General features: G+C 43.8%; 1 protein-coding gene across 2 annotated transcripts in view; it reads right to left on the bottom strand.

Annotated features, from left to right (window-relative positions):
• LONP2 (lon peptidase 2, peroxisomal) overlaps window positions 1-13,324 on the bottom strand; it is a 125,040-nt gene that overhangs the window by 10,522 nt on the left and 101,194 nt on the right. For both annotated transcript variants that reach the window (XM_024233063.3, NM_001133043.2), the window contains 2 exon segments: window positions 3,464-3,671; window positions 2,875-3,065 (listed from right to left, as the gene is read on the bottom strand). In XM_024233063.3, the coding sequence (XP_024088831.1) occupies window positions 2,875-3,065; window positions 3,464-3,671 (399 nt within the window).

Genomic DNA, 13,324 nt, shown 5'->3' with positions numbered 1-13,324 from the left:
TGTGCTGGGGTTACTTCCCTCTCTACAGGTTTAAAGCCAGGACCTCCATGCTGGTTAATGAAGAAAACGTATCCCCAAACTAGGCTCCTATGGTGGCTTTCAAACATGTCTACAATGGTCTCCCTGCTTGAATGTGGGCCAGGCTTTGTGACTCGGTAAGAAACAGAGTGTGGTGGGAGTGATGCTGTATGATCTCCACGGCTGAGTCACACAAAATCAGAGCTACTGCCTGAATCTCTCTTGATCACCTGCTCTGGAGGTGGCCAGGCATCATGTCTGAGGTCACTCAAGCAGCCTATGGGCAGGTCCATCAGGTGAGGAACTGGGGCCTCCTGCCACCAAACAGGACCAATCTGCCAGTCACATGAGTCAACCACCATGGAAGCAGCTTCTCCAGCCTGTCAGCCTTCACGTGACTGTGGCCTGGCTGAAACCTAGACTGTAAGGCCAGAGACCCTGGGCCACAAGAACCCAGCTCAGCCTCTCCTGAATTCCTGGCCCACAGGAACTTGAAGAGTATGGAGTATTCTTGCTTTGGGGTAATGTGTTGCGCAGCAATCGCTCACAAATACTGCTCTCAATCACAGCACCCAGCACATGCAAGCCCTGGAGACAGCCCTCTGGGAGCCCTCTAAGCATGTGCTCCAATTAAGACTGGCTGGCTGCTCCGGGCCTTCCCGCCCCACTGGCATCTTCTTTCAAGGTTTTGTTCATGCTGCTGAAGTACTCCTTCAAAGTACCTTCTTCAAAAGACTGTAAGATGAACTGATTCCTTGCATGTTTGAAAATATTTTACTTTCACACTTGATTGATATTAAGGCCATGTATACAAGACTAGATTTAAAACATTTTCCCTCACAGCTTTCATTACTTTTTTTTTTTTTTTTTTGAGACAGTCTTACTCTGTCACCCAAGCTAGAGTGCAGTGGCACAATCTTGGCTCACTGCAACTTCTGCCTCCCAGGTTCAAGCGATTCTCCTGCCTCAGCCTCCCAAGTAGCTGAGATTACAGGCATGCGCCACCACATCCGGATAATTTTTTGTATTTTTAGTAGAGACAGGGTTTCACCATGTTGGCCAGGCTGGTCTCAAACTCCTAACCTCAAGTGATACGCCCACCTTGGCCTCCCAAAGTGTTGGAGTTACAGGCGTGAGCCACCACACCCAGCCTCATTACTATTTTTAAAACAATTTTTTGTAGAGATATATTTCCCAGGCTGGTCTTGAACTCCTGGACTTGAGCTATCCTCCTGTTTAGCCTCTCAAAGTGCTGGGATTACAGACGTCAGCTGCCACACCTGGCCCATTTTCCCTCATAGTTTTGAAGGTACTGCACATCCAGTGTAAGTGCTGAGGCCGCTTTATCCTCAGTAATCTGAAAAGTCAAGAGGATGAAATGTTTTTCCTGGCTAGTAATGGTTCTTTCGATCTGAAGATGCCTTAACTTCTAGGAAATGTTCAATTATTTCTTGGATAATTTGTTCCATTCCATTTTCCTGTTTGTTAGAAGTCCTTTTAGATGTTGGAGTTCTAACAATTGTTAGAACAAATTGTTTTTCACTATAGTTTTTTCCTGAATAATTCTTTGACCACTTTCAAATCTCAAAGCCCCAGGCCACTGCGGCTCTCTCTCCTGAGGCTGCGGAAGCCTTTACTTGGGCTACAATTTGCTCTGAGAGGGGACCAAGTAGAAAACCCATTTGTTCTATGGAGATTCTAAAAATAGAAAAAGTTATCCGGGCGTGGTGGCGCATGCTTGTAATCCCAGCTAGTTGAGAGACTGAGGCAGGAGAATCACTTCAACTTCAGAGGCAGAGGTTGCAGTGAGCCAAGATTGTGCCATTGCACTCCAGCCTGGGTAAGAGAGCCAGACTCCATCTCAATAGAAAAAAGAAAAAAGACTATTTCTTTTTTTTTTCCTCATCTTGCTATGAACCTGCCAAAATCTTGTTGTGGACTAAATTGTAGTGTAGTCTGTTGTAGACTAATACTGGCAACTAATAACTTTAAATACTCTCAAGTTCTGTACATTTTATCACACTATTTTTATAAGCAGTTTAGGATCTGGAGCCTCAAGACCCCACATGTATAGAACCTCTTCAAAATGTAGTCATTAGATATGGTTAATCTTTATTTAGAGTTTCCATTCTATACTAGCAAAGTTTTCTGCAGGGGGACAGCAGGTCTCAAAGAAACTTCAAGTTTAAGAAACAGGCTTAAAGCTTAAAAACAACTACTATCCCATTTTGCACATGTGCCATATCTTTAACAATTTGTCAAGTAGAATAAGGCCTCAAATTTTCATGTTAACTGCCAATATTTCTGATGACCACACTAATATTTTTTTCCCTTAGCAAATCTTAGAATGGAAAACGTGGGCTGAATGCGGTGGCTCACACCAGTAATCCCAGCACTTTGGGAGGTGGAGATGAGAGGACTGCATGAGACCTGGAGTTCGAGACAAGCCTGGACAACACAGAGAGACCCTGTCTCTACGCAAAATGAAATAAATTAGCTGAGCATGGTGGCGTGCTCCTATAATCCCAGCTATTCGGTAGACAGACAGGAGGATCGCTTGAGCCCAGGACTTGGTGGCTATAGTGAGCTACAGTCACACCACTGCACTCCAGCCTGGGCAACAGAGTGAGACCTATTTCAAAAAAAAAAAAAAAAAAAAAAAGGGAAAATGTGAAAAATTGTCAGTTTTTCTTTAATTTGATCAAAATTTTAAAATATGAATTAGTTACAGGCATAAAAATTTAATATATACTTAAAACCAAGGTTTTCATAGAAGGCAAACCCCTATTTAAAAATAATATTAATTTTAAAAAATTAAATAAAAAATAATCATATAAATTGTTTTTTCATACTTACTGGAAGAACAAGACCTCTCAGTGTAATTTCTCCAGTCATGGCTACATCTGAACGTACCAGCCGCCCACTAAAAAGTGAGGCGAGACAGGTTACTATGGTAACTCCAGCAGATGGTCCATCTTTTGTGACAGCTCCAGCTGGGAAGTGCAGATGGATGTCTGTGTTGTCAAGAAGATCAAAACTTCCAAAAGCTTTAAAAAGGAAAAAGGGACTTTAATGTAGAAAAATTGAACCTGTTTTTTCTCCTAAAAAAAAGTCACAAACAAAAATGAATGTTTTGGGAAAATGAATGTTTTGGGTAAATGAATTCTTCAAAATATTGGTGGACAGTACAATTTGAGTGAGGGTGTGGAAGAACAGTTCCATTCTACTCTAAGTCGGATTAAAACAAAATAAACCTTTTGAATTAGTTTCTAGTTCAGGCACTAGTCAAATAGTCCTGAAATGGGAACTAGGATTTCCACAGGGGTTCAAAACGGTGTGTACTTCGCTAGATGTGTAACTGGCAGTCTCGGGCTCATGCCAGTCTCCGCCATGGAATGGTGCCGCCTCCTGGGTCACGCCTGCCTGGCCGGGTGCAGGCTCCTACCATTGGTCAGCTGGTACTTCTTTGCGTTGCTGCGGAGCCAGCTGATAGCGAGGTGGGCAGACTCCTTCATCACGTCCCCGAGCTGGCCAGTCAGAGTTAACTGGCCCTCGCCATCCATTCGACTCGCCTCCACGAACATGATTTCTCCACCTAAGGGAGTCCAAGCCAAACCTATTGCTACTCCTGGCTGACTCAAACGCTGAGATACCTTGAAAGAAGAAGAATGATCAGAGTTGGGTTGGCAAATGCTGAAGGTGACTGATACCATACAATCCTGCAAGAGTCGGCTGACTCCACAGAAGACTTCAGCCACTTACCTCAGTCCTTGTTACCTGATTCTGCATCACATTCAGCACTTATTCTCTGGCTTTGTGCCAGAAGAAAGACCTAAACTTCCTTTTTGACATTTATCAGAAGCAATTTTACCTTAAAATATATGTAAATAACTTGGCTTTTTATGAGCCAGATCTAGTTACACATGCCCTAGTTTTCAAGGAATAAATCCAATAGTTTTATCTAAGTATCTTTATTGGGCTGCAAATATATATATATTTTGAGACAGTCTCACTCCATTGCCCAGGCTGAAGTGCAGTGACACAATTTCAGCTCACTGAAAACTCTGCCTCCTGGCTTCAAGTGATTCTCCTGCCTCTGCCTCCCAAGTAGCTGGAACTATGGGCGCATACAGGCCACCACACCCAGCTAATTTTTGTATTTTTTGTAGAGATGTGGTCTCACCGTGTTGGCCAGACTGATCTCAAGTGATCTGCCTGCCTCAGCCTCCCAAAGTGCTGGGATTACACGTGTGAGCCACCGCACCCAGCCTATTGGGCTGCATATTTATATATACTTCATAACCTAGCTTCATTTTAGGTAATCATGAATTTGTTTCAAAAAGTAGAAATCCTCTTATTAGTAGACCTTTAAGAAGAGTGAGCTTGGCCATGCACAGTGGCTCATACCTGTAATCCTAGTACTTTGGGAGGCTGAGGCAAGAGGATCGCTTGAGCCCAGGAGTTCGATAGAGACCAGCGTGGGCAACATGGTGAGACCCTCTTATTTTTTTTGAAAAGAAAAGTGAGAAGGGTTATATTAGAAACTCTAGATTTTACTTCTCCAATGCTTACCTTTAACTTTATTACTGCTGCAGAGACTATACAATACTACATAATAAACATCCTGGGTTCTTTCCCATGGGATGAGAGGTCCACTGTACTGCCTGCCATCTTAAGTTGAACATGTTGTCACCTGAGACTAGGAGCATAGTTGATGGGCCATAGGTTAACACATCCAAGTTATGAAAACACTAAATGTAACAGTGGAAAATAAGTAATGTTAACTCTCATTACACCCTTTGAGCTTCAAAATTTCCTATCCAATAGAAGTTACTCGTGTTAGAGGAACTGAACACAATAGGTCAACTAAGCACTAATCCAAACAGGAGATTTTTCTACTGAGAGTTGACCTTCTCACTAAGGAACAGCACTATACAGCTTGACTTTCTGGGTATGGGGCTGGGTTGCTTCTTTTTCTAAGGGGCTTGGACAATGAAATTCCTGATTGTAAAAATTACTCCAAAATTATGTGGCATCCATTGAAGCTACTGGGCACTTTTCCTTTTTTTTTTTTTTTAAGACATGAGTCTCACTCTGTCGCCTGGGCTGGAGTGCAATGGCGCAATCTTGGCTCAACGCAACCTCCACCTCCTGGGTTCAAGCAGTTCTCCTGCCTCAGGCTCCGAGTAGCTGGGATTACAGGCATGTGCCACCACACCCAGCTAATTTTTGTATTTTTAATAGAGACGGTGTTTCGCCATGTTGGCCAGGCTGGTCTCAAACTCCTGACTTCAGGTGATCCGCCAGCCTCGGCCTCCCAAAGTGCTGGGATTACAGAAGTGAGCTTCTGCGCCTGGCCGAGCACTTATTTTCAGTAGTAAACATACATTAAAAAAAATTAATCCTAATTAACTTCATTTGACAGGTTAGAGATTTGAGAGGCCAAACTCCAGCACCATTGAGCTGACAGCATGTACCTCAGGTCACACTTTCCTCGAGCTTTGCCACTTGCCCTGTTCTATACTAACTTGAGGAGAAAGACAAAAGATCTATATGTAAGAAATCAGTACTACTTAAGGAAAATCATGAAACAGTTATTTATAAAACTGTTCACAAGGTTTGTTTTTTCTAATATAAAATCAATTCTCTATACCTGAATGACATACATTTAATTTGGGTGGGAATCTGTCACCCAAATTAGACTTCATTCAGGCTCCTTTCTAGGGTTGGGTGAATGAATCATGTTTAACACAAAAAGTCATTTGGTACAATTTTGTTAGCTCTACCAAGAATAATCCCTTTCTTATATTTGAATCCTCAAAATTCATTTGTCAAAATAATACCAAAAGTATCCCCGAAGAAGCAGTAGTAAGATTCTTGTTTTTGTTTTTTGTTTTTTTGAGACAGAGTCTCGCTCTGTAGCTCAGGCTGGAGTGTAGAGGTATGATCTCAGCTCACTGCAACCTCTGCCTCCTGGTTCAAGCAATTCTCTTGCCTCAGCCTCCCAAGTAGCTGGGATTACAGGTGTGTGCCACCATGCCCGGCTAATTTTTGTATTTTTAATAGAGACGGGTTTCACCATGTTGGCCAGGCTGGTCTCGAACTCCTGACCTCAAGTGATCTGCCTCCTCGGCCTCCCAAAGTGTTGGGATTACAGACATTAGCGACCGCGCCCAGCCAGATTATTGTTTTGTTTGTTTTGAGACAGAGTCTCACTCTGTCACCCAGGCTGGAGTGCAGTGGTGCAGTCTGGGCTCACTGCAACTGCCTCCTGGGCTCAGGTGATCTCCCACCTCAGCTCCCCAGCAGCTGGGACTACAGGCACCCACGACCATACCCAGCTAATTTTTGTATTTTTTCGTAGAGATGGGGTTTCACGATGTCGTCCAGGCTGGTCTTGATCTCCTGGGCTTGAGCGATCTTCCCATCTTCCCATCTTGGCCTCCTAAAGTGCTGGGACTGCAGGCATGAGCCACCATGCCCAGCCAAGATTCTTATTGATTACCATGTTGCTTCAAGAAGCCAAGCCAGTTTTCAATATTCCCCATTTGATGGAGAGTCTTGGTACTTTGGGTAGAAGGAACTGGTAAATTGTTAATTGGGACAGTGGGTGGTGTAGATAACTACGTACGGCCAAACCTAGAGCATCTAGGCTCACAATTACTATCCTGACTTGATAACAAGTGTTCTGGTATTAACCTGAAAATGGGAATAATGCCAAATCTGAGTAACTTAACATCTACATACACAGTGGGGAGAACTGAAGTTATTATCAAACCTGGAATCTCTGTGATCAAGGCTAACAGTAGTTATCTAAGAAGCAAAAGACCTACAATTCTTAGACTTGGGAGTCATATTCTTTAAGGACATGTTCTGAAACTATAACAATCAAGCATCTGGTTTCCATGTATTTCTCCCTCAGAAATGATGAAGTACAAGTAAAAATGAAGGTACAGGTTAAGACACATGCTGCTTTCTTGCTCTTGAATGGAGACAATTTTCCAGCCATCTTAACCCCTTTACACAAAACAATTTGTGTTTTATAGCAAATACGTGACTCAACGTAATTTCAATATGATGTTTATCCACCAGTACTTTCATTTCAGCTTCTAGTCCCATAAATGGTTTGTGAAGTCATCAGTTACATTAGCCAAGATAGGCCTAGACTTAAAGTCTAGAATATTTTTCCCACTATATGCCAAAGTAGAATGTGGGTATCTCAGGGTCATTTTTGTTGTTCAATTTCCCACCTGTACAATTGTTATGATTCACTTTCCTTATGTGTCTAATACATCTTGTTCCATGAAATGATCAATTTCTTCTGAAATAATTCTATCAATAAGGTAAATATGCAGATTAAGGAAGTACTTAAAATATTTAAGTAAAAATCTAAAAACAGAATGTGTCTTCTAATGTATTATTGCATTCTTTTTTTTTAGACGGAGTTTCACTCTTGTCGCCCAGGCTGGAGTGCAATGGCACGATCTGGGCTCACTGCAACCTCCACCTCCTGCGTTCAAGCAATTCTCCTGCCTCAGCCTCCCAAGTAGCTGGGACTACAGGCGTGCGTCACCATGCCCGGCTAGTTTTTGTATTTTTAGCAGAGACGGGGGTTTCACAGTCTTGGCCAGGCTGGTCTCGAACTCCTGACCTCATGATCCACCTGCCTCAGCCTCCCAAAGTGCTGGGATTACAGGTGTGAGCTGCTGCGCCCGGCTGATTGCATTCTTAATATGTCAATGCTATTAGTTTTTAAAGAACATTTGGCATATCTAATTATTGCCAATTTCACACTACTGTTCCCTCTTAACTAAAAATAGTGATATTTGATTGAAATTGTAAGTATGCACAACTCTTTGTGACCCTTCCAATCCTAGACCAACACGTATAGACCCATCAGAGGGACCCATATTTGACATTCATTCAACAGTCTTTACCAAGCATCCTGATGCAGGCTCTGTTATAGGCCATGGGGACATAAGCATGAATACCTCCTGGCACTGAGAGACTAAGGGCATCAGACACAGGAGCAGTTATACTCCAGTGTGGGGAGCTCTGAAGGGCAAGGGTCCCTCCCTGTCTGGAGAGAAGACACAGGTGTCACAGGAGAGGCTGAGTCTTAAAATGAGTGGGAGTTTGCCAGCAGATGTCAAGGAATGGAGATATGAAGAATTTTGTAGGCCTTCTTTCCAAGGACAAGCGTGGCGCCATGTGAGACACAGAACCTGAGCTGTCAAATTTCTGTGGTGTGCAGGTTGCTCTGTAGTGGTGTTCACACCATCAACTGGTTTCTTTTGTAGCTCATAGAGCACTTGAATGCTCCTGCCAGGGCTGTCACCACAGAAGCGATCCATCTGGCAACTTCTTTAAAGTCTTAGTACTGAGATCCCAAGTCTTGAATTCATGAATATTTGATTTTTCTAGTTGTAGATTTGTTTCAGTAGCATTCAGAAATGGGAAGAGCAGATTCTACATCCCTTGGAGAGGTGCTGGGGTCCACCACTGTCATCTCTTAAGCAGCATTAAGCAGCCCCAGCCTGGCCTGATGCTTGCATTGCTGAGAACCAGCTGCTCTCCAATCCTTCCAGTAGGGCCTTTTCTTGGCACAACGGATTCCTGTTGGGGTCTTGGACCAGATTGAACATGCAGCATCAGTGCTGCCTTCAACAGGTGGCATAGCAGGTTTATATGGAGCAACACGGAGAAGTAATTTACTACCATGATTCTTTGAGGCATTTAGTTGGTGTTCACACTCTTTCTCAGTTCTAGCAGCTAATTTTGTTTGCTTGAAAGGCAAGCATGATGACAGAATCTCCTGGAATTCGCTTCTGGGTGCATTCTATTCAGGAGACTTTAAAGTGTCTTCATGTCTATCCTCTTCTTCCTTTATTATTTTCTCAGGGCAGTAACCTTTAGACAAGGGCTTTTCATACACCATGGTCAGAAGCCAACACTGAGGCTTTTATATGAGGTGGGGGACTACCTGAAAACATGAGTCAGGAATAATCAAATGAGAGAATCCTGTCCCCATCCAGGTGTATTGGTCCTTTGTCCCTTTGGAGGTGCCTAATGTCCGTTCCTTTTCCTAAAACCAGCCTGATTTCCGGCAGTGACCTACTCTTTCCATGCAGGCTCCCTGAACCAGAAGACTCAGGATTCTGTGTCCCAGTGACAGAGTGAAAGGGCACAGCCAGGGACTGAGGAGGTGCCCAGGCCCACCTACTCGCATGGCCTCTCCTCGGATTCGGGGCAGTTCTGAGTCTCGCCGTCATAGCACATGCAGTGTGAGCTATGCCTAGGCTTCCTGGGGACACCTGCACCCACTCCTGCTCCTCCCCACTTTTTTTGTAGTAACCTTTATTTTTATTTTATTTTTAAAACATGCACTTAATTGATCTTGTTTCTGTAGGAAACTTTATGTATTTTGAAAAGGTGACCTATGATACTGTTCCTAAATTTGAAATCTAAGCTAAGTTCCTAGAACCCATTTGATATAGTTTGGATCTGTGTCTCCACCAAATCTCATGTTGAACTATAATCCTCAGTGTTGGAGGTGGGGCCTGGTGGGAGGTGACTGGATCACGGAGGGAAATTTCTCATGAATGGTTTAGCCCCATCCCCTTGGTACTGTCCTCGCAATAGTGAGTGAGTTCTTGTGGGAGGTGGTTGTTTAAAAGTGTGTGGCCACCTCCCCTCCTGCACTCTTGCTCCTGCTCTGGCCACATGATATGCCTGCTCCCCCTTCACTTTCTGCCAAGACTGTAAGTTTCCTGAGGCCTCCCCAGAAGCTGATGCTGGAGCTATTTATTTATTTTTGAGATGGAGTCTCGCTCTGTGTCCCAAGCTGGAGTGCAGTGGCACGATCTCAGCTCACTGCAACCTCCGCCTCCTGGGTTCAAGCGATTCTTCTGCCTCGGCCTCCCAAGTAGCTGAGACTACAGGTGTGCGCCACCACGCCCAGCTAATTTTGTATTTTTAGTAGAGACGGGGTTTCACCATATTGGCCAGGCTGGTCTCGAAATCCTGACCTCATGATCCACCTGCCCTTGGCCTCCCAAAGTGCTGGGATTACAGGTGTGAGCCAGTGCACCTGGCCTAATGCTGGAGCTATGCTTCCTGCAGAACCTTCAGAACCGTGAGCCAATTAAACCTCTTTTCTTTATAAATTACCCAATCTCAGGTGGCTCTTTTTTTTTTTTTTTTTTTTGAGACAGAGTTTTCACTGTCACCTAGGCTAGAGTGCAGTGGTGTGATCACAGCTCACTGCAGCCTCAACCTTCTGGGCTCAGGTGGATCCCACCTCAGCCTCCCAGGTAATATTCTGTATTTTTTGTAGAGACCGGGTCTCACTTTGCTGCCCAGGTTGGTCTCGAACTCAAGCGATCTGCCCACCTTGGCCTCCCAAAGTGCTGGGATTTACAGGCGTGAGCCACTGTGCCTGGTTTCAGGTATTTCTTTAGAGGAATGCAAGAATGAACTAATCCACCATTTTTCAATCTGTTTAGGGAATACTAAAGAGATATTATTAATTAATAAAAGTGTGCCTTCTTACCTTACTTCCCAACTGCCAGTTTGCTAGGTCAGTAACATTTTTTGACATTAATATATTTTTGTAGATTCATCTTCGATGAAAGTAAAAAAACAGTAAGTGGTGGTATAAGGTTATTAAATATGTACAAAATTTGGATTAGAAAAACAATGGGGATTTTTTGGTGATTGGGGATAGGTCTCTGTTTTTAGGGAGTATGGTAGTTGCAGAAATTAGAATTTGTTTATTGTTTTTTAGTATTACTGGGCAATGCAGTGGGTACACTGACTCACCAAATTCGAACTCCGTGATAACGTGCACATGCTTACCACCAGTTATCAGAGGAAGACATCAAGCTCAAGGAGACCGAGTTTATAATTTAGTCAGTAAGAGGCTGCCTTGCAACTTTCAGGCCTTATTCTTCTACCCTTCTCAGCCCCTGCTTATGGCAGCTGGCTTTACCATCCTGACTCTCTCTTCACTGTCTCTGACACTCAGGAAGATTCTAAACTCTGCTCCTTCCTTTCTGCCCCAGCCCCTGCTATCACCCTGGGTGTCTTCAGTGAAGGCATGATGCTCACCCAGAACCTGGCTTCTCAGTTCCTTAAATGCCTCCTGAACTCAGCCACCCTCTTCCAGGTACTTATCACCAACAGAAACCATACTACCTCTGAAACCCCTGACCATCATTTCTTATCCTTCTAGCTCACCTGTACTCAAGCCATGAACTCCAGCACATTTCCATCATACAGCAGCTCTGCCCTAGCTTCACTCCTCTCTTGTGCAGCTCACACACGTTAGCCCCATCATTATATTCTTTTCCTTATAAATAACTCAATATTCTTGTCCCTTTCTACGTAATATCCTGCAAAAGGTATCCCTTCTCCCATCAAAAGCCATTTCCTCACTGGTGCTTTGGGTCCCACCCCCTCACTTTCCTGGAGACCTTGTTTCTATCGTACCACTGCTCTGTCCTGCAACATCAGTCCTGTGCTCTCTACTGGATTACTCTTAGCAGCAGCTACTATTTTGAAAACATTCTCCCTTTGACATCCATATTCTCTTCTTGCTGCCTCATTTCTCTGCAATTGTTTACAGCCAAACTTCTAAAGAGCTGCCTACACACTAATTCTACTTCCTCACCTCCCATTCTCTCTTCAACATACTCCAATTTCTACCATCCCCACCACTCCTTCCTTGTGAAATCTCTTTCAAGGTCACCAACAACCTTCATGCCATCAAATCCAATACACATTTGTTCTGACCTTGATCTTCTTTGATCTCTCAAACAGTAAACACATTTTGATGTCCCCTCTTTCTTGAAATACTCTCCTCTTCTGTCTCTCTGGCAGCACAACATTCTGGTTTTCCTCTTCCCTGAAGGCTTGTTCCTTCCCAGTCCCTTTCTGTTTTTCCTGACTTCTTTGTTGGCTCCTCTTCTCTCTATATGATCCCTAAATAATGCTGTTCTTCAGGGCTTGCTTCTAGACTACCTGCTTTTTTAAAATGTATCCTTTTTTCTTAGGTGATGTGAAAGCCTCAATATCTGGGGCTCTAAATATCCTCTATTTTCTAACAACTCTAAAATCTCCATCTTGGGTATTTCCTCTGAGCAATAGATCTGAATGTCCAAATGTCTCTACTTCTATGCCTCACAGATATTTCTAACTTTTATTTTATTTTTTTGAGACAGGGTCTTGTTCTGTCACCCAGGCTGGAGTGCAGTGGCGTGATCTCGGCTCATTGCAACCTCCGTCTCCCAGGCTCAAATGATCCTCCCACCTCAGCCTCCCAAGTAGTTGTGACTACAGGCGTGAGCCACTACACCCAGCTAATTTTTGTATTTTTTGTAGAGAAGGGATTTTGCCGTGTCGCCCAGGCTGGTCTTGAACTCCCAGACTCAAGCAATCCACCTGCCTCAGCCTCCCAAAGTGCTGGGATTACAGGCATGAGCCACCGCGCCCAGCCTGGATATTTCAACTGTAATGTGTTCAAAAGAGCTCTCAGTTTTCTTTGCAACACTCTCTCCTCATCTCCCTCCCCCAGTGTTCCCCATCTCAGTAAATGGCACTACTACACACATGCCCTGTCACTCTGGCCAGAAACCTGTAAGTCCCTTTTGATAACTGTTTCCTTCATTCCCCAAATGTTTCCCATCAGCATGTCTACTTCTACCTCTAAAACAGACCTCAGATATAGCTAGAGTAGTTACTGTCTATCTCAGTACCACCCTGTTTGTTTTCTCTATAGCATCAACTTCAATTTGTGATTATTTGTTTACTTGTCTATTGTTTTCCTGCATTAAAGTGGGATCCATGAAGGCAGACATCATACCTTGCTTGTTTACTACTGTGTTGCCAGAAGCACATGTTAGGTCCTTAATAGTTGTTTATTAAATGAATCAAACTCTTTCTAGAAGAAACCACAGACCCTAGACTGTAATTTACCCTAAGGGAGAATACAGTCATTTAGACAAAAAAAAAGGTATTGGCTGGGTTTTGTGGCTCATGCCTGTAATTCCAGCACTTTGGGAGGCTGAGGCAGGTGGATGGCTTGAGCTCAGGAGTTTGAGACCAGTCTGGGACAACATGGTGAAACCCCATCTCTACAAAAAAATACAGAAAAAATTAGCTGGGTATGGTAGCACACGCCTGTGGTCCCAGCTACTCAGGAGGCTGAAGTGGGAGAATAGCTTGAGCCCAGGAGGTCGAGGTTGCAGTGAGCTATGATCATGCCACTGCACTCCAGCCTAGGTGACAGAGTGAGACCTCATCTCAA

Source organism: Pongo abelii, chromosome 18 (assembly GCF_028885655.2).
Source record: "Pongo abelii isolate AG06213 chromosome 18, NHGRI_mPonAbe1-v2.0_pri, whole genome shotgun sequence".
In the NCBI taxonomy this organism is placed as follows: Eukaryota; Metazoa; Chordata; class Mammalia; order Primates; family Hominidae; genus Pongo; species Pongo abelii.
The sequence above is the reverse complement of the archived record's forward strand: the minus strand, read 5'-3'. Positions and strand labels throughout refer to the sequence as shown.